General features: G+C 40.0%; 1 protein-coding gene across 1 annotated transcript in view; it reads left to right on the top strand.

Moving 5' to 3' along the window:
• ENPP1 (ectonucleotide pyrophosphatase/phosphodiesterase 1) overlaps window positions 1–9,984 on the top strand; it is a 52,542-nt gene extending 42,558 nt beyond the window's left edge. Inside the window, exons 20-25 of the mRNA XM_052671270.1 lie at window positions 2,692–2,846; window positions 3,872–4,007; window positions 4,930–5,010; window positions 6,404–6,536; window positions 7,189–7,345; window positions 8,183–9,984. Coding sequence (XP_052527230.1) covers window positions 2,692–2,846; window positions 3,872–4,007; window positions 4,930–5,010; window positions 6,404–6,536; window positions 7,189–7,345; window positions 8,183–8,350 — 830 coding nt within the window. The 3' untranslated portion in view covers window positions 8,351–9,984. The remainder of the gene's footprint in view (window positions 1–2,691; window positions 2,847–3,871; window positions 4,008–4,929; window positions 5,011–6,403; window positions 6,537–7,188; window positions 7,346–8,182) is intronic.
• The last annotated feature ends 11,738 nt before the right edge of the window (window positions 9,985–21,722 follow it).

Raw genomic sequence — 21,722 nt, forward strand, 5'->3', positions numbered from 1 at the left:
TGCTGTGCTAATACTGTATTTCAGTTCTGTGGGCACACTTGTGCCAAGTTTGAGCTGCAGTTTGCAAGGCCATATATGTATTTATAACTTGTAAAGCAAAACACATTAATTAAATAATGGAAAACAAGTTGGAATCTAGCCCTTCATACTAATACCTTAATAAATGGAGTCATAGCAGTTAGATGGTTGGAAAGGAAAATAGGTTGATAGAAACCTTGCTAGGTGTTTGCTCATGGAACCTTGTTTCTTAAGCAAATAATCTCTGTATTTGTTGAGAACCTGCTGTAGCTCACTGTTAAGAATTGGATTTATGTCAGCTACAGGCAGGATCCAGTGCTTGATGCTTATTCAGGACTAACTTAAGGCTTCTTTGACTTGTGTAGTTTGTCCTGGCACAAAAAGTGAATAGTTTTCTTGAGCATTTTCCATTGACAGCAGGGCATCTTGTTAAAGTGTGTCCCAGAGACTTTTAAAAAATCAGTTGTTGGTATTGCAACATGCATAAGAGCAGTGAAATAAAATCCAATTAGTAGGATACGGCAGCAGTGCTTTATTCATAGCGTGTAAGTAGTTTATCTGAAACAAACTATGAATATGTAGGTAGAAGCCTGAGTGCCCTGCTGAATATGGCTTTGGAGAAATATGCCAGGCATGTAATATGTTTTAGAACCCATTTTGTAAAAAATTAACTAAAGGTTCTAAACCTACACTTCTGAAACACTAGGATGTTAGCTTGGCTTATCCTAGGTTACCGCTGATCTTAGTATAAGTAATTTGCTTTTAAGTCGTATGAATCCTGCACTTATTACATACATTCCTTCCATCTCTAACAACACCTTGTCTATCAGCCAGCCTCCATACTCCTTGAAAGGATTCAGTTTATTGATTACCTCTGCATATTCTGACATTGTTTGTTATAACTTGACAGCCATATAAGAGCAATTAACTACTGCTTTTTTAAGTTTTTATGGAAAAAGAGAACAAACAGTCAAGCCTAAAATGTTTGTCTTTTCCATGATGGGTAGGGAAATAAATGTCATGAACTTGACTTCATTTTTTTTGTTTTTTAAATTTGGAATTGAATTCCTCATTTAAAACAATTGCCTTGAAGTTGAAGATTTGTGGATGGCAGTAACCTACTTAATGGTAAATATACCTGAAGCTTTGGCCCCCTTCTTTATAATTCCATACATTTAAGAATCAAAACCATTTGCATATTCAGCAGTGAAGCAATATTTTTTATTATTTTGAGATGTTTTCATGATGTGCTAGTTTTTCTTAGTTTTTATTTTACACTAGAGAACTGGAAACTTGAAAATATTTTTTTGTTGTTGTTGTTTCCACCTAAATAAATATTCAGTCTTTTGATGAAATTAATGTTTATCTTCAAAAATTCGGAACCTTTTTTGACATTTTTGGACTGCATTAGGTAAATGCAGGAGCATGTTTCTTATGATTCTACCCTGTTACTTTTTTTTTTCACTATTATTTTAAGAATCTTAAGAAAAAATACACTGTAAAGTGTTTATGTTGCTAACTCTGCTTTTCTGTTTAGCTTCTTTCTAATGACTATCCCCTCTTTTGATCCCACATACATTGTTTCTGTTACCTTTTTAAAGGAAAGTCTTCACTGCTCTGTGTGGCGGTTGGTGAATGGACATAAACAGGCACTGCCCTAGGCAAGGATCTGGCAGAAACCCTTAGAGATCTTAGCATCTTAGAGATGCTGCTTTTTTTTTTTTTTGTAGGCAAACATTGTAGAGAAGTGTGATCTGAGAAAGGGGGGGGGAAGGGTTTCATGACCATCACAGTCATTATAAAGTCATAGAATCCTTAGAGTTGCAAGGAACCTTTTAAGGTCATTTGGTCCAACCCCCCTGCAATGAACAGGAATACCTGCAGCTAGATCAGGTTGCTCAGAGTCCAATCCAGCCTGACACTCAGTGTCTCTGGGGCCAGGGTATCCACCGTCTCTCTGGGCGACCTGTTCCAGTGCCCCACTACTCTTATTGTAAAAAACTTCTACCTTATATCCAATTTAAATTTCCACTCCTTTAGTTTGAAACCATTTCCTCTTGTCTTATCACAACAGCCCCTGCTAAAGAGTCTGTCCCCTTCTTTCCTACAGCTCCATTTTAGTCCTCACGCATCTGAAAATCTGTTATTTCACCGTATCATTTAAAGGCCAATGAAATGTAGAGCCATAAATGTCATTTCTTCAAATAGCTTTGTGCTTTAAACTAAAACAGCCCCTTCACTAGATTTGAAATCACCACAATTAGTTTATTTCTCAGCTAAAAGTTAAGTAAAAGCAGATCCCACATGTGTATTTATATCAAAGCACAAAATCAACTATGACTAAAATTTGCATTTTATATCCATCTACTATTTTAAAATGTCTGTGTTGTTTTAAATACACTGTAAAACTGAACATTGTACATTTGAGTTATGTACGTTGGCGTATTTCTTTATATTGGTATTGTCAGTTAATTTCTTAATTATTGTCAGTTAATTTCTTGCCTTATAGAAACTACACCTTTGATACAAGAATAGAATTTTTTGTTTTTTGCTTTATTACTACGATTTCTCTATTTAGCAAGTAGAAATCAGGGCAATTTTAGGTGTATAAAAGAGTAAGGTTCTCAACAACCATTATCAATTGAAATGTAACTAGCATTATATCTACTCCAGTTAAGAAGATAGAGACACTCACTTTGCCCTACGGACGGCCCAGGGTTCTGCAGAAGAAACATAATTACTGCCTCCTTTACCATTACCGCTATGTAAATGGATACAGCAAGGACTACAAGATGTCACTGTGGAGTTCGTACACCATTAACAAAAATGTAAGTATCTGAAGAAATGTTGGAAACAACATTGAAAGCTAAAAAGATTGAATGACAGCTATTCCCAAACACTTTTTGGAATAAGAGTTGGCTTTGACTCCTTCCTTCTTCTTGGCATAAGCTTTTGCCTCTGGAGGGAACAGATCCACCAGGAAGTGAGGAGACCATTGCCACAGAGACTGAGAGATCCTGTGAATCTGCATTTACTCCACTGCTTGGCAATGTAGGTCTGCTATAGCAGTCTGCCAGATAAAGCAGTGTTTATAAAAATGTAGGACCCTTTTGAAAAGATAATCTCTGAGCTATCTGTAACCACTGATGCCTTGATCGAATCCTTCCCTCAGAAGATCATTCTGATTGAGTTTAAAGAAGTTGTTGATTAATCTAGACTTTGCTGTCCTGAACCATGTGCTAAGATGTTCATGCAGATTGTTGATGTTAAGAATGAAAGTTTTTCAGATTGGTTTTCCAGTTTGTAGAAAATTTAGAAGCCAAGGCATGCTTGAAGTGAAATTAGGACTGTAGAAGATGCTTTTTAGTTTGATTATCTGGGCTGTACAGGTTTTAAATAATGGCCATTATAAGTAAACCAAACTAAGCTCTGTCAAGGTTTGCTTTATCCTGAGTTTCTTGGGAGGTCAGTGGCTCAAAGCAAACAGTTATTGTAACAAGTGGCCCATTGGAGAGAGATGGCTGCCTCTGACTCTTAGCCTAAGCGTATGCATTCAGACAAGATCAAGTTAGCTTTAGTAGGGACCTCCCAGTCTTCCTTTGTAAGGGGATCTTATTCTTAACTGAAATACTGCAGTTCTGCTTATTTTATTTAAAAACATGTGCAGCAAATGAGAGGGCTTGTTTTTCCTCGGCAAAATAGGGACAACATTTGAATCTTAAGCCTCTTTGCACCACTGAAAGCAGCCGTGGGTAAATATTTAGAATTCTGCAGTCCCCCACATTGAACAAAATATTGCAAGTCAGCTATTTTAATTTTAATTTTCTAGTGATACTTTCTTCTTGTTCAATAGGACAATTGGAATTCTACTGCAGAAGATATTTCCAGCTGTTTACACAAGGATCTTCGTATTCCTTCTAATCATAACCAGACGTGTTCATTTTACAACAATCATCCTCGACTAACATATGGATTTCTTTCTCCTCCAAGTAAATACATTGCTTTCTTTGTACAGCACGTGACTTAAGTAGTTTGTAATGCAGTAATATCTTCTTTTATAGATATTTCTGATTAAGAACTTGAAGCAGTAGTTGCTGAATTATTATAGTTCTTTTTAGCATACGAGAAAGGAAAACATTGCACATGCATCAGCAGTTGTTGAGTAGTCCAAGGTCATTTAGTTTTTCCTGAAAGCTTTTCAACTTGTCTGGTTTCTAATGTGGCATCTCATAGAAGAAACTGGAAGAAATGTGTAAACCTTGAGTCAAGTCTGGCAAACTAATAAACTGCAAATTCATTTTGCATGACCTCCATTAGTTGGAGCTACCCAAAGTAAAATAGAAACATTTGTCTGTAAATGTAAAAATGTCTTGATTTAAGTTCATTTTATGTTTGAAATTTACCATTGTGCGCATACGTGACTTTTGGTAAAGGGACTCAGTATTTGATGTAAAGAGTGCAGGTCTGATTCTCAAAAAGGCATTTTAAAATATAGTTAGCTTTTTACAGAGGTTATATTGCATGTAAACTGGTGCTGGTCTGATTTGGAAGCATTTTACACTGGTTTTACTGCTAAAGCATTGAGTGAAGGTTATTTTAACATCCATGCAAAGTGCTGTTTGCAAAGCTCAAAGAAAGCTATTCTCATGCCTCAGGAAATGAATTTTATTCCCTTCCCTACTGCTCAAAAGTCTGTTTGGATATTTTAAAATACTAAAATAATGTGGACACTATATACCTTCCAAGTGCAATTACTGTTGCTGCTGATGAGATTATTTTATTTCGGACCTGATCAGCATACGCTGAAGTTGGTATTTACGCATCAACTTTGAAAAGTGAGTTTAGGTCAGCTCCACCTTAACATCATAGCATTGATCTTTAATCTTGTATTTTTGTGCTTTTTGGTTTTAGATTTTATGACAGATGCAAAGAAATCTCATTATGATGCCTTGCTCACCAGCAACATTGTGCCAATGTATCCTGCATTTAAAGGTATTTTCTTTATATGTGTATTTGAGTGGAAGGCTGCAGTCTTTTTACTTACTTCCAAACACCACAAATAATTTCAATTTAGCTGTGTCTGTGAAATAAGACCTTCCCAGACCCTGAATTTCTTACATCAGTGAAAACTTCCTGAAGTAGGTCTTATGATCCTTAAGAAAAAGGCCCAGCATTATTAGCTTATGGCTAATTACACACTGGTAATTACACACTGGTGTGGCATATATGTCTTTATTTTATGACTGATATTTTTATTTGCATTTCCCTACCTACCTAAACAAGGTTTTATACAGTATCTTCTAGATAACCCAAATGCCAGTTATGTCATAGAATCATCATCATAGAACGGTCTGGGTTGAAAAGGACCACAATGATCATCTAGTTTCAATCCTCCTGCTATGTGTAGGGCTGCCAACCACTCAACCAGGCTGCCCAGAGCCACATCCAGCCTGGCCTTGAATGCCTCCAGGGATGCGGCATCCACAACCTCCGTGGGCAACCTGTTCCAGTGCATCACCACCCTCTCTGTGAAAAACTTCCTCCTAATATCTAACCTAAATCTCCCCTGTCTCAGTTTAAGACCATTCCCCCTTGTCCTATCACTACCCACCCTCATAAACAGCCATTCCCCTTCCTCTTTATATGCTCCCTTCAAGTACTGGAAGGCCACATATGACAGTAAGTTAAATTCATTTCTGTTTTAGGAACGTCTCTCAAAGTCAGATGAGTTTCCAGGCAGAAATTAAGAGTCTCTAAAACTGAGAAAATGGGAAAATAATAGATTTCTAATATAAGATATGGGCTTTCCTGGGTGAAATTAAGCATGAGATGGTTGGCTGAGGGAGGTTAAGCATATTCTTAATGTAAAGAAGCATGGCACTTCCTCTGGAGGAAAAAAAAAGAAAAAAAGCAGTCATTTCCTCTTAAAGATAATTAAAATGAAAGAGGTAAGAAGAGGCTTCAGGCACATATAAATTGAAATTTTCGTGAAATGGAGATGTGGGCATATATGCTAGCCATTCAAACCTTGATAATGAGGCAAGATACAGTCATGGTTTTCTCTCATCTTCCCTTTTTAGCTTCTTCATACCTTGGTTTACATGAAAGAAACCCAAGGCCATAAGGGAGCAGTATCACTGTGTTCAGTCACGTTTGTGGTTAGGGTGATTATGAAACCAGAATGCCAGGAGATTTTGCTGTGCATGCTGCTGCTCAGGTAGATTAAAACTATGAAGACCTGTATTTTCCTAGGATAATATATTATGTATAGTATACTATTTTCCTAGCTTACCATGCCCATCAGTACTCTACTGGGAACAGCACAGTTCTATTAATAACTCCTATCTTGGAGATGATGTATCTCATTTCCATTACTTTATTCTAGTGTTATGGAACTACTTCCATCAGTCCCTGCTGCCTGAGTATGCTGCAGACAGAAGTGGTGTCAATGTAGTAAGTGGTCCTGTGTTTGATTACAACTCTGATGGGATCTATGATACCCCAGAAAAGGTGAAAAGGTGAGCTGCTTTCCCATTGTAATCCTTTGCTTCTTTTCTCCATTAGTAGTCACAAAGTAATTTTGATCCTTGTTAGCAAGGAAAGCATCTTGCTGAGACTGATCCTTGGCAGGTCTTACCAGTTCAGAGAGAAGCAGTTAAATGGACCTAAATCAATTGAGCTGTAAAGCTGAGAAGCAAACAAAAAGCAGAAAGAATAAGCATGTACTAGAAGTGTGTCATCCTGAAACATTGCTTCTAGAACTGGATGAAGCAGGGGCTTACCCATGCTATTGTGGCTTATATTAATGATTCTGTATAGCTGGTGGTGTTCTATTACTGAATTGTCAGCACAAGTGTACTAGTTACTCCCAGATGGAAAAACTGGTTCAAGATAACAGATAGGTGATAAATTCTTGCACCTTTTAAAGTAAGTTCTTTGTCACACCTCACCATTTTGGGCCTACAAGCTGAACTTGATATGCAAAACATTAATCCAAAATATGCTGTCAACTTTGATTACAGATTAATTTTACCTCCAGATCCAAGCTTTCTTCAGACTAACTACATGGGTTGCTAAAAAACAGTGTACCACAGTACAGCTGATTACTGCTATTTGCTCTTTGTACAGGAATTAACTTACTGATTTACAGGAATATCTTCTGTGTTTCAGACACCCTGGTAACTCAGAAGTTCCCATTCCTACTCATTTCTTCATTGTGCTGACTACTTGTAAAAATGCTTCTGAAACTCCTTTGAAGTGTGAAGGATCTCTAGATGCCTTATCTTTCATTGTACCTCACAGAGAAGACAATAGTGAAAGCTGTGCAGTAAGTAGTCTATTCAGTCTCCATAAAGCCAGGCTTGAGCTCATTCTGCTTGAGTACCAGTGACCAGCTAATTAAAGGCTGTAAAAACTCTACAGTCTGTCAATCTTCTTGAGAGGGAATACAATATTTTTGTAAACAGAATTACATTAAAATGTGCACATATGCTTAAATGGGGAAAGTTTCCTGTTCAAAGACTTACAGATAGCTGAGTAGAATCAGAGGAGTATGTTGAGAGAATCAGTGTGATGCACGCATAGTTTTCAATAGCAGCAATATCCAGTCATATCATTTGAGAAAGGTGATGAACTTCTAGGAGAGGATGAGTCATCCACAAAAGAGATCCAGTGTTAGATCAAGTGTATACCCTAAAGGAGAAAACAATTTCTTGAAGAGCACTGATTGCTTCTATTTCAAGTACTTGGGCATCATGATGGGAGGGAACATACATAGCTATGCTCCTTATAAACCAGAACAAAGCATGTGAAGTGCTATCCTACAGGGAGGATGTACACAAGTAACTGCCCACTTAAAGCAAAGTTCCCAGCAGTAGCTTTATCATAGAAATGCTGAATAGATGTTGGACCTCCCCTGCCGCTCCTCATTATCACCAGCTTCCACTGATGCAGCTGCAGGTTCTGTACACTTGAGGAAGTAACAGCAAGTACTAAATTTGTACAAGCTTATTATTTGTAGAATCCAGTGCTTTCTATTTGTTTGCTGCCAGTTACTGCTTTGTCTGTCATCATAAAAAAATGAAAATATCTTTTACTAATTGATTTAAATCTATATCAGAAAAAAGATCATTTCACAAATTCTTTTCCTGCTCTTTCCTATTAGGATGGGAGGTCTGAGTCGCTGTGGGTTGAAGAGAGAATGAAGTTTCACATAGCTCGGATCAGAGATGTAGAATTACTTACAGGACTCAGCTTCTATCAAGACAGAAAACAGCCAGTATCTGACATTTTACAGTTAAAAACGTATTTACCAACTTTTGAAACTGTCTGATCTTTCCTATGTAATTTTTGTCCATTTTACAACAGATATGTAAATAGGATTTTTAATTGATAATTTTTTTTTTTTAAATAAGCTGGAACATTTATTGAGAACTCTTGACCAAAATGCAGTGGGGAGGAAAGTGGGAGCCATATTTGTATCTCAGGGACTCCTGATGGACTATGTATATAACACAGGGTGGCAGCTCCTGTTGTTCACCCTTGAATATGGTATAACAATGGCCATTATTAAATGCTGTCAATATTTGATCATTGCAGTCTGAGACAAAAACAAAACTATCTTTTACATGCACTGGAGAGGGAGAGTTTTATAAAGCACAAGTTGTGATCAATGTGGTAATTATTCTAATTAGCAAATATTTAAAAGTTTTAAGAAATAACTGCTTTATTGACCATTGAAATGCAACAAAGCAGCATATTTCCTTGAAGCGTGAGTTATATACTCAGTTTTGGGTCTCGCATAATAACACAGCATTGTGATACAAGAGCCTATACTGAAGTAAGCAGTAAGACTGGTACCCAGCAAGGAATAAACTTGGCTAACAGAGTTCTGTTAGCAAAGGTATGCTGGTGCGTTGCTGCCCTCTAGTGCCTCCAACACCGAAGAAGAGTTTGATACACATTCTGCATGTTTTACATGCATCCTCAGAGTGGGCAGGAGCAATCATCTCCCCCTGAAATTCAGAAAGATCCCTGAGCTCTCAGAAATAAATTGCTTCAAATTAAACTTGTATTTATGCCTTTTTAGATTTGGTGTATCATTTAGTCTGTTGTGGTTTTGAAGTCTACACCCCCCCCCCCCTTTTTTTTTTTTTTTTTCTTTTTTGCTCCAAGATAATTTCACACAAAAATTGATGGCAGAATGGTAAAGTGATGACTTCCCATAAAAACAAGTCAGTGCCCACAGGCTGCTCACTGGCAGCAAATAGCCACATTCTCAACACAGTTTTAGCTGTTTCCTTTTTGCTATATCATCCAAATTCCAGCTCACATAAGTTACCTGTCTTGAATGCAGACACTGCCAGATGCAAATCCAGCAGAAGCAAATAATGAGCTTTCCTGGAAGCTCAGACCACACAAACAGCTGCTACAGGCACTCAGGAGTGTAGTAACTCCCTCCTTTCCTAGTCTCCATGCTATCACCTTTGTAATTCTCCCACTCCCTCTGAAGCCAATGAGCCAAAATTGGCTCTGCTATGTATTAAGTATGGCATAGTGAATTATACATCATGTCTGTCTCATTTTAAAAGAAAATACATCACGCACAAGTCTGTTAAAGGACTGAAGACCCTGCAACAGATCAGCGAGGTATTTTACCTTATGGCTTGGTCAGGGCAAGTTGGAGGCTGGATTCAAAGCCTGCTGAAATCAACAGAAAGCTGTTCTATTAGCTTCAGTTTAAGAGGGCAGACATCCTGGGACTTTTTTTTTTTTTTTTTTGCTTTAACTAAATGTATTTCTTTGATCTTCTGTTATAAGCATGATTTTTTTTCCTAAGTAGTTTCACTGTGTGAAATTTAAATGTGTTGTAGCAACCTCACTTTAAAACATGACTGTGACAGCATTATTCAGTATAACATCTTTGTAACACTGCACCTGTGATCAATAAAAACATCAGATGATGTATACTGTTTGTGACTCTTTTTATGCCAAATGCTAGTGACTAATTGAATAGTAGTACAGGTATACAACAATCTATTTTGCTTGTTCTGGGATCAAGAAAGTGCTTTAAATTTTTTTTAAGTTGAAGATGTCTTCCCTCTTAACTGAAATGTTAGATTCATTATTGGAGGTTGAAAGCATTAAGAAAGATGGTCAAGAACTGCAATGAATTGCTCCTTTAGGAAGACAGTGAATTATCCTAGCAGCTTCTTTTTATAAGTGATAAAAGTTACCAGTAAAGGTACTGTATTAGCTAAGCCTGCCTGTGGAAAAAGAACTATATTGGCTGGTCTCTAATGGAAGAGGGAGATTAAGAGAAGATGACAAAAATATGCAATAGTGAGAATAATTCTACTGTTAAGGTATGGTTAGGACAAAGAGGCTGAAAGTAAGCTTTTCCTAACTCGCCTAAGCTGGAATAATTAGTGACCATCATTCCTGTTTCCAGGCAAGAGCTGGTAAAAAGTTCCATACAAGTCTCAAGGTCATATTTGATTCAGATTGACACAGAATAGAGTTTCAACAGGAGGGACTCACAATGAAGTACACCAATGAATCAGCAAGTTTGGGAGATAGCTTTACCTCCTCTAGGGAGGAAATATTCTTAATTTTATTATTACATTTTACATTATGTGAAAGCAGATGACAGATGTTAACACCTTCAGAAAGCAAAGTAAAGTTAAGAGGCATGGGTGGCCCTACTCCTGGATGAAGATAAAGCAGGTTATGCCTTAAGGAACTGTTGGTTTGACCTAGGGAAGATTTTGGAAGGGAGGGTGAGAGGCTATGAAAGCTGAGGGTCATTGAGTAAGGGTGGTTGCTGAGAGGAGTGTGGGATGTGGCCTTGCTAGAGATTCTTGTCACTTTTCTTATGTTCTGACTTACTTGCCTGACATTTTAGGGTGGTGGGGCAGTAGAGAAGAGTACAACTCAGAATGGCTTTCCCAGTGATACAACGCACCTGGAGCTGTGCTGTCAGGGCTGTCTGCTTCCTCCTCCATAGCTAGGAGATAACTCAGTTGACTAGCGCCTGACCCATTTCTTGCTCAGGCTGTCCACTGTGTTTAACAGAAAAAAAAAAGCAATACCTCTCTGCTGTGATGTGGGCCTGTTCTGGCAAACATTCCCTCAGAACATCTATTGCGCTCTGAACTACTCCCATACAGCACACTGCAGCTGCTTGGTAGCAGCACCTGCCAGGCCTGCTTGGCCTTGTTCTGAGAGTGGGTGGCCTGACTTTCTGACCATCCTTAGTCTTATGAGAGTTGAAGTACAAGATCATCCTTTAAAATACACAGTTATAAACCAGGGTAGAAGGAGCTACCCTTCTGCTGCATAGGAGCACACTTCTCATTTTTCTGGAAAATGAAAGCCAGGAGACAAAAAAGAAGAGCAAAAAAAGCCTAAATCAGTGACATTTTGATTAGGGCTTGCAACTGGGATGAAAGTAGCCTTTTCTGGCCTCCCTTCTTCCAAGCTCTATAACAAACCTCAAGATTAAAAATGCCTGTTGCCGGTATACTCTGCTCACAAAGAAGCAAAATCGTTTCTGATGCATTCTTAGCAATACCAGGCAAAGTATTCATAAGCAGGCTGATAGGCATGACAGAAAGAAAAATGGACCTTACCCACCTGGTGAAAGGGCTCTCTAACTATGCAGCACCCCCTCCTTAGAAGTAGCCTCAGTCCAAACCATAGTCTCCTTTCCATGGTTGATTCTTATAAGAGCAGAGGGCAGCTCTGGGTCCACCCCTTCTGGTCAGGTGGGGAACACAGGTGCAAACAATTTGCCTGTGCTCCCTGGGTCAGCCACTCCTTCAACATGTGCTCCATCATCAGTTCGAGCTGTGACCTACTAGTTCCCCTACACCATATGAGCTACTATTCATCCTACCACACTGAGGGTGCTTGGGGTGGCCGTGCTGAGAGATTTCTTTTATGGCAAAGGTGACTGGGCAGCTGCTATAGTGCCATGCCCACAACTATACCACTAATGAGGTCAGGAAGCCATCCTGGGGCAAATTCAGCTCTTTTACTGCTGTGCTGTGGAAAACTGTTTTTGTCCTTCTGAGGAATTGAAGGTCAGAATGTGAACCCAATGACTTAAAAGTTTCCAAACGTTTTTGTTTAGATACCATCATTGCTAGTGGCAGCAGCAGCAGCATCTCCTGCTCACCCTGCAGCCACATCCAGCTGTCTGGGAGCACCACACTGAGGTCGCTTGTGTGTCACGTGTGGTTTGTCTCCATCATAGCTCAGGAACCTCTGTATGACAGGAAACCAGTGCAGGTCTGGCAGTCTATGACTCAGGCTCCTTTGGGAAGGAGTTCCTCACTGAACTGCCATGAGTCACCACGCCAGCCTACAGAAAAGGCTGCCATGGAGACCATGGACAAACTCAGAATAATTATGGAAGCCTCGAAACAGAATTTAAAGGATGCCATTGCAAATTATCATATTCCTTCTCCACCACAACATGTGTTAAATTTGTTGCCATTTATTGCAGATTTAGTCCTTTTTATTTTTAGTTTCTCTGCTCAAATGCAACAAATGCAGTAGGATGGAAAACTGAGTCACCCCCAAAGCTCCTGAATGATCTGCCCATTCAGGAGGCAGCTGAAGTGCCTTTGTGTCCATAGCACACGTGAGGCTCTGCCCTCACTGTTCCCTGTCAAAGCCGTACTTCAAACCAGTCTCCCATCTGCAGATTGAAAGAGAAATTGTTTGGGTCTCTTCCCATCTCTGTGTGCTGGAAGCCTTAGCTTTGCAGCGCATCCAAAATCTGTATCAAAACTCTGGATTTCTAGGTGGTAGAGAGCACACTGCCCAATGATAACAAATTCACTTTCAAATCCTGTACCTGCTGGCTGTATAAGGTGGCACAGTCCACTGCCAAAACTTAATTACACTCTTTGTTACTGATCTTCTACTAGGTGAAAATTGTCATTAGCTGCTTTACTCTGGAGAAAGTAATCGTGTACACTAGGTTCTGCTATTCAAAATAAATACATGGTTTAAGGAAGTTGTGAAGTTTAATAATCACTTATGAATGCATTTGACTCTGGATAAAAGTGAATGCAGCTGCACTTGCTGGTAGCTGCCCCTCTCCTGGTCTGATGTGAAGTAAAGATCTGTTTCAGTCAGTGTACGTGTTCTAAAGAAATATGGCTCCAGGACTATAGAAATCCAAGCAAACCACTTGGAAAATAATGGACTTTTCTTAGATTTTTGTGAAATTCTTCACATTCTTGTAATTAGCTAACACTCCTACTACAAGTTTTACAGATGAGAGCATTGGCAAGACTAAATTACTGGGGTCCGAAGAATCCAAAATACTCTTGGCAGCTTATGCCAAATAGACTGAGGAAGGGTGTACCGTACTGTACATACTGTGCATCAGATATAGCAGTGGAACTAATTACACTACAGATGGTAATGGTTTTCTTTCCCTGTCCAAATGATCTCAAATCACTTAAAGCTGTGTTGTTAAATCCTAATGTTGGCTTCAAACAGGGCAGAAATGCCTATTAATCTGTATCAACTCTTATCATTGGGTACTGTAGTTGTTGTTGGTATATCTTAAAGAAATTGATGTAAACTTTGAGTTCACATAGTATGAACAAGGCTGCCCATAGCTTCCTGCAAAAAAAAAGGAAAAAAAAGAAAGAAAAAATAAAGAAAGACCCCATGCCCCTTGTCCCTGTATACTGCAAAATCAGAACACTGCAAGCCAAAATATTTGGGATCAATCTGGAGAGGTGGATGGTGGCATGACAATAAACATTCATTACTTCAGAGGAAACTTAGCTAATGGATTGGGAGGTAAATACTGTAAGCTAAGTCAACAAATTTGGCTGCAGATGTCAGGTTGCAGGGCTTAGGACTAGGACTGAATCACTGTTGACATGGAGGAGTGGAGACTTTTAGCAGGGCTGGGCCAGCTGGCCTATTCTCAGTGTTCTCAGGGTAAGGCAAACAGATTTTGAAAGATCAAAAAGGACCTTGAGGAAGAAGGCCGCAGTTGTTAGACCTCTGCACCATGTCGCTCTGAGTTCGAAATGTCTGTTCAAATGATGTTCAATCTCTATAGACTTGTCATCAGAGAGCTAAGATAGCTTTAACTCTGGAGAAACGATTTGTCACAGCCATATAGTTTCACTATCTGATGAAACTTATATTCAATACATGTAGCTCCTTGTGTGTAGAACCTTGAACACTGAAAATGTGGAGATTCTTGCAACAAGCTAAATGAATCCTTTGGAAAGCAACGATGATGTTTCAAGACCTACCTACAAAGAAGAAGCTTGTGGAGTTTAAAATCAGAGTAAATAAAAATCACAAAAAAATGTATATGCTTCTATGATTACATTTGCTACAGTCCAGTTTTGCTCAGACAAAAGCCTTTGCAGATGATGAGAATAGGACTTAGATGCTGATAAGCAGGCACAGTGTTGCCACATGTCTGGAGTGAGTACTGGACATTCGAATGATAGGGAGTCAGTCCTGTGTGTATTTGAGTCAGGAGAGCTAGATGTCTAGAGCCTAAATCTTGGATCTGTATGTTACCTGTAGGCTGTGAAAAGGGACAGGCAAGTGAGTAAGGCTTGGCCAACTAAAGCATTCCTTTGTTCTGGAGTGTTTGAAAGCCCAAAACTGTGATACTAACATAAACAAACAGCAAAGCAAGCAAGCAAACAAGCAAACATAAAAAAGCAAAAGGAAATTAATGTCTTAAGAGCAAGACTACTGTAATTAAGGAACATCCTCTAGCCAGTGTGGACATGTGAACTGAACCTATAGGTGAACAGAAAAGCATAAAGATACCTGTGCTAGAGAAGTAAATGTTGTGCTTTTGGTGGTTTAGCAAGGAAATGTGGCCATTTGAGAGGAAGGGAAGATGTGAGACGCTGCAGGGTGATAACTGAAGCACAAAAATTGTAGCTGTTCCATCACTAAAAGGGCCTCAGGGCAGCGTGGTGAGAGTTGGAGGGGATTGGCTTTACTAACTGCAAACAATCACATGTATTTTTATAAAAGAAGAAAACAGCCAGAAGATTGTTATTAAAAAGTTTAAAAAGGATTGTCTCAAAAGGTTTGACAGATACGGAAAAAGGAAATATTTCCCATTATTAATAACAAGCTAGATGGTGGGGAATTGGTAGATGGCAAAGACCTTCCTAAAACCTTACCCTTAAAAACAGAATATGCATTTATTTTAGCCCTTGTTTTGGAAGTTTGTTTTCTCTGACACTTAAGATATAACACATTTTGATGGTGTAAGAGGTGACACTTTATATATAGGCAAAGGTTTTGTTAGGAGATAAGAATGTCAAAGCCAACCTGAAATCAGCTGGAGCTTCTGTGCTAAGGCAGAATTAGAACATAAAGTATTTACTAGGGGAATACAGTGTTAGAGAAAGAAGTTAACCTGAAAATGTCCTTAGGCTTGTTTGACTGAGACTCCACCTTTAACGGGAAAAAAGATTATACTGAACTTTCTGTATAAAAGCAAACTACATAAAGAAATATTTACCTAATCTGAGTTCTCCAAGCAGCAACTTGGGGGCAGTACTTACGCACTGTGGTCCTCTTGGCCATTTGTACACCCAAATCCATTTAGTAGAAGTGGGTCTTAACTAAGGAGCTGGAACAGAGGTTTTTTTACACTGGGTTTGGGTTAGACCCAGAGCATCAGACTCAAGATCCCATTCATCAGCCCAAACCTACACAAAACGGACACGACTCATTGTCTATGCATGTAGAAGAAGTCAGCAGGGATATGAGTTTTCCTTTCAACAATTTAATGCAAAAGCTTGTTGTAACCTAATTAGTCAGCTGGAAAAAGAGGTGTAATTACATGAGGCAATTACATGGTTGCTACCAGATCCCTGATGCCCATGTGTGAAGCTGTACCCGCCTAAGGAGAAGTGAGTCCTGCTCATCCCAATTCTTGGTCTTATGTGGATTAATGAGTTTCTAAGAGGTGTATAGACAAAATGCAAAATACTTAAAATATATTTTTCTTTATTATTGCCTTTAATAAATACATCTCTCTTCCAGATTATTTTTCTGGACACCTGCTGCTGGATGTATTGCAGCATGCAGATATTGTGGCATTTGAAGAAGAGGAGGCTCAGGGGAGACCTTATAGCTCTCTACAACAACCTGAAAGGAGGTTGGGGCGAGGTAAGCATTGCCCTCTTCTCCTAGATGACAGTGATAGGACGAGTGAGAATGGCATTAATTTTCACCAAGGGGAGGTTCAGGTTGAAAACATTTGTTCTTAGAAAGAGTGGTGAGGCACTGTAACAGACTGCTCAGGGAGGTGGTGGAGTCATGTCCCTGCAGGTGTCCAAGAAAAGAGTGGATGTCACAGTAAGGGATGTGGCGTAGTGGGCACAGTGGGGATGGATTGATGGTTGGGCTACATGATCTTAGCAGTCCTTTCCAACCTTCATGATTCTATGATTCTATGCTATGGTGATCCAGACACTCTTGGGAAGCTGGGAAAGTCAGTGTACAGGGGGGGTCTGCATGTGGCTCCTGCTACAGCCCAAAGCAGTGGACAGACAATTAGAGAGGCCTCATGCTACAACCTGCAGCTGCTTTCACACAATACTTAATGGAGTGCTTTTAAAAACTATTATTATTTTGGATGTATTTAATACAGATTATATTGGTATACAGGGTGTATAAGTAAACGTCTAAATAACGCACTGTGCATGCAGCTATTATTCCATCGCTTCATGGAAATACAGGAACGATCCCCTCTATGCCAAACAAGTCTACGCTTATCTCATGCCACCCTCAACAAGACAGGAATTGTTTCAAACGGAAAACGAAACTGCGCTCGTTTACCTGCAGCAGCGCGGAGGCAAAGCCTTCAGAGAGCAACCAGCGTGTGGCCGAGCCGCCACGCGGTGTCGGTGTGATGCTGGGAAGAGGAACTTTACAGCAGAGCTGGGCAGAAGGAGGCGCCGAGCGGCCCTTGAGCACCGCACGGGGTTGTGCGCCCTGCTGCGGAGCTGCTGGTCTGAAAGGCGTCGGGCAGTGCATCAAGTGCTGGCTGGGCTGAGCATTAGGCGGTATCGCCGTGCTTCCGACATCTGCTATTAATGGCTTAAAATGGAGATCTGAATTTGCCTCAGAAAAAACAAGCAAACAAAAAACCAACTATGTGTATGTATGTGTGTGTATATTTATGTATTTAAAAATGCATTAGTGAATTAAATGTCAGACTGACTTTTTCCTTCTTCTCGTTTGTGACAAGCAGCCAGATAAAATGCAGGCACCAGAGCACAAATCAGAGAAACACAGACTCGTTTGAGTTGAAAGGGATATTTAAAGGTCACCTAGTCCAACTCCCCTGCAATGAACAGGGACACCTGCATCTAGATCTGGTTGCTCAGAGCCCAATCCATCCTGACCTCGAGTGTCTCTAGGGACGGGACATCCATCACTTCTCTTGGCAACCTGCTCCAGTGCCTCACCACCCCTACTGTAAAAATCTTCTTCCTTATATTCAGTCTAAATCTCCCCTCCTTTAATTTGAAACCATTTCCCCTTGTCATATCACCTGTTAAATAATCCATCCATTCTCTTATAGCCCCCCTTGAGATACTGAAAGGCCGTTACCAAGATTTTCCCAGACCCTTCTCTTCTCTGGGCTGAACAGCCCCAGATCTCTCAACCTATCTTCATGGGGGAGGTGTTCCATCCCTTGGATCATTTTTGTGGGCCCTCTCTGCGTATGCTCCAAAGGAGTATGTGCTTCAAATCTTTCTGAACGTTTGGACTAAAGAACAGATTGTTTCTGAGCAGTGCTGGTAGCCCACAGGTTTTCACAGTGTAGATAGAGAGAGCACAAACTCATTTGAAGACTGGTCCAATGAAATCTAATTATGCAGAAAGACCTCCGACAGAATAAGTAACCATTTGGAGCAAGTACATGCTGGATGTCACAACCAGACTTCACCATTCAGTGGAAGATTCTATCAGACAGCATTACAGTGCATGTTGGGCTCTGGCTGTGGTTTGTGTGTGTGTGTGTGTGAGGAGTGAGGGAAGCACCAATTATGTCTACACACTGTAGCTAGAAAATATTCATCTAGTTCCTACACTGCATTGTTAATGTCTGCGGAGAATGCAAGGTGAAAACCAAAGAAAACAATACATGAAGAATCCATAAATTGCTTTTCAATTGTGTGAAATTCTGCATATAGGGAGTCAATTGACTTTTGATGTAGAAGGCATGTTTTTACCCCAAGAGTTACCATTCTCTAAAGATTAGCTGTACCTCAAAGCTTTGCCACACTCATTATACACTTGGAGAAGTCAGAAAAGCCACAACTAAAAATCCCAGCTGCATACAGCTTTCCAAAGTTGAATTAACACAATCAAGTTTGTAAAGCAGATTACAATATGAGGTGATGTATCCTCACGAGGACATCTGCACAACACAGAAAACTACTATGTGCATGTGTGTAAGGTGGGACCTGATTGGATATCCTAGATTTATCCTGTGCAGTCTAGCTTTAAGGATCTGTTTCTCTGGGTAACACTGCCAATTTGTTTTGCTGTGTATCTAATACAACAACAACAAAATGGTATTACTCCTTTGCTGTTTATAATGGTGTCAGCAGTTTACGGGCTGGTTCAGCCCGGTTCCCTGACCAGCGGGGTGGAGGAATCCACAGATCAGCACCTCCGGAAAAGGGAAACAGGGGACCCCAAAATATTGAAAACAGTGGCAACAATCTGAGGTGAAACAAACTAATTTACTAAATATACTGTCAGCAAAATATAATGAGACAGAGAGTGTGTCTGAAAGGTGGATAGGCCTCACCACAACACTGAGGTGAGAAGTGCAGTCCAGTTGAGCAGATGAAGAACAGCAGGCAGAGAAGAGCAGACGGAGAAGCGCAGGCAAAAAAGAGAACTTCAGGTGACCTTGCCAGGAGTTATATCTCCTTGCTGACTGCAAAGCTCCCTGGGGAAATGTTGTTCTTCTCCTTTGGACAGGCACCTGGAACTTGAGCATCAGCAGTCAAACCCCCAGTGCATTACATGATGTTATGGTGTGGAATACCGATAACCAAAATCATAAAACATGACAAATGGCAATGAAGCTTACGCATGAACAGCAATGATGAGCATATAACAGAGTGCAAACTTAGTGCTTCCCTGCCTTGCAACACTGATGCCAAGTTTCTTGCAAGCATTGACAATGCTGGGATCCATTTGAGATCACTGACTGTTCTGGTCTATGGAGATCTTTCCAGTAGGACTACTTATTGTCTGAGTCTGTGGAGCTGTGGCTGGAAGGAGCCATGAATGGAAGGAAACATATATGCCATCTTACAAAAAGTTTTGGAGTTGCACACAGAGGAAAATCCTAATCTGGTTATGTCCTCTCAGCTGGGCAACAACTATAGCTACAGTGTTGAAGGGAAACCTATTGAGAGAAGCTCATGGTAATTTCCAATGAGCTGTCCTTCTTTGTTAACTCTATCACACAGGATTTCAGAGGCTTCATCAGCTTACTGACCTTGGACTTTTTGACTTGGAACAAGCCTAGAATAAGCACAAGAGGTGTAAATGGAAAAGGACAAACAAGAATTTTACATACTTTCATTGTTCTGCACGTTTCCCCTCTTGCATTAGTGTTATTAAGTGAAAACCAAGATTCATTTCCACTGAAGCTGATGAACTCTAATACTGACCTTACAGAAATTTGGAATTTGTGAAAATCAATCTGTTCTCAGCAAAACCAGTACTTTTATTCCTTTCCATGCTTCTTCCTGCTGAGAGTAGATGTGGCACCAAAGGATCTGGTTAGTGGGTGCAGTTGTGACGGGCTGACAGTTGGACCAGATGATCTTAGTGGTCTTTTCCAATCTTAATGATTCTATTATTCTGTTCTAACTCACAGAGCCCACGATGTTCCCCTTCAAGGCTATTTGATATATATATATATATTTTTTTTTTTTCTTAAGAAAAAATACAGCTTAATTAACACCATAGCACACATCATAGTGCATTAAGATCATATTTAGTACCTTCTTAGAAGTGTTGCTATCTAAAGCTTGAACTTTGGATGTGTTTTGAATGAGAGTCTATGACATTCATTCACTAGAAGCAGTGACTTATCACTTGTCTTGTTGGTTATACTTCTAGCTGTTTACAGAAGGCTTTGTTGTGTAATTTGTGCTCCTGCAGGTGCTTATTGCCCAGCAAAGCCAGAGTGCCAGTTCATGCCCTGCAGGGATCCTTCTTAGACACTCAGCCCAGTGCAATTCCTGGAACCTCTCCAACACGGGGACTTTGGGCAAGAGTTGGTCTGAAGCACTGCACATGCAGCTATCTCAGTTAGCTTAAATTAGACTGAAATCCTGAAAAACAGCTGAGCAGCTTGTTCTCAGCATTCAGCTCAGAAGTAGGGAAACATGTTTTGTAGCTGCTGAAAACTGTTAAATATCTGCTTTTAATAGGACTAATTTACAGCAACAAACATTTTGTACTGTGTGTCTCTTTCAGTGGCCCAATTAATACGGCCAGGCAATGAATGGAGGCACCACTGGGCTGTGTTTAGCCTGCAGTGCTATGTTAGCAACCTGCTGGTCCAGCTTGCGAGGCTGCTCCTCTCTGCATAAACACTGCCACTGTTAGGCTTGGATTTTCTTGCCGTTAAGCGAACGCATTTGGCACTGCCTCAATAATGCATAGTAGCTGAGGAATGCTGTCACGATACACAGCCTGAGGTTTCTGGGGGGTCTTCCCAGAAGTGCACCTGGTTTGCTGCTTAGGGGGAATGGGCTCAGATGAGAATGGAGAAGAGCTGAGGCAGCCAGGGCTGGCAGCAGTGACTACAAGCTGTTGTCTCTCCACGCAGGAGCAGTTCTGGGTTGTGCAGTGGAGATGGGACCTTAGTCATGTTTCTAAACTGCATTCAAACTCCAAATGTGTTGAAGGTTTTAGCACTGTTAGGGAGCAGGTTCTCTGAAGAAATTCCTGGCATTTCCTGGTTCCACTCAGGCTGAAAAACACTGTGAGAATGTGGTGGTTTTTGGTATGTCCATTTATGGGCATGAATCAAAGGAACTGCAGGGAGGAAAGAAGTGGAAAATGAGAGGAAAAATAAGTTAACTGAGCTACTTCCTCTCTCAGATTCTTCTTGGGTTTTGGGCAAAGCCTGATACTGGTATTTCATCCCAACTTCTCCTTGCTAACTACTTCCATATGCAGGCATAGTATAATATCAGTTAAAGCCACATTTAAGCAGTGTTTTTGGTGGTAGGATGCAAAGTCAGAATGGTTGAGTTATTACATGTTTGGGTAAGAATATTACTGTGCCTTCTTACATTTAATGTCCTTTTCAGTGTAATAGTACATTCTTCAAGTGCAATGTCTGAAAAATCTGTGCTACATGAAAAAAACACAAATGATACAGAGTATGCTATTTCTAGAGATGTGCCCAAAAGTCAGTTTTCTCAGCTGAGTCTCCAACTTTGTGAGACAAACAGTTGGATACTGTTCAAAGACTTATTTGTTCCCAAGTGGTTATGGATCACTAGAAGTAGATCATTCTTAAAGTGTTTCTTAACTAGTGTCTTTTGGATGTTTCTTAGCTCAGAGGAATCTGACAAATTTCCATCTGGACAGTAAAGCTTATTTCATATGAAAGGGATATAATTCATGCCTGT

The sequence above is a fragment of the Tympanuchus pallidicinctus genome, unplaced genomic scaffold (assembly GCF_026119805.1).
Source record: "Tympanuchus pallidicinctus isolate F22 unplaced genomic scaffold, pur_lepc_1.0 scaffold1, whole genome shotgun sequence".
Lineage (NCBI taxonomy): Eukaryota > Metazoa > Chordata > Aves > Galliformes > Phasianidae > Tympanuchus > Tympanuchus pallidicinctus.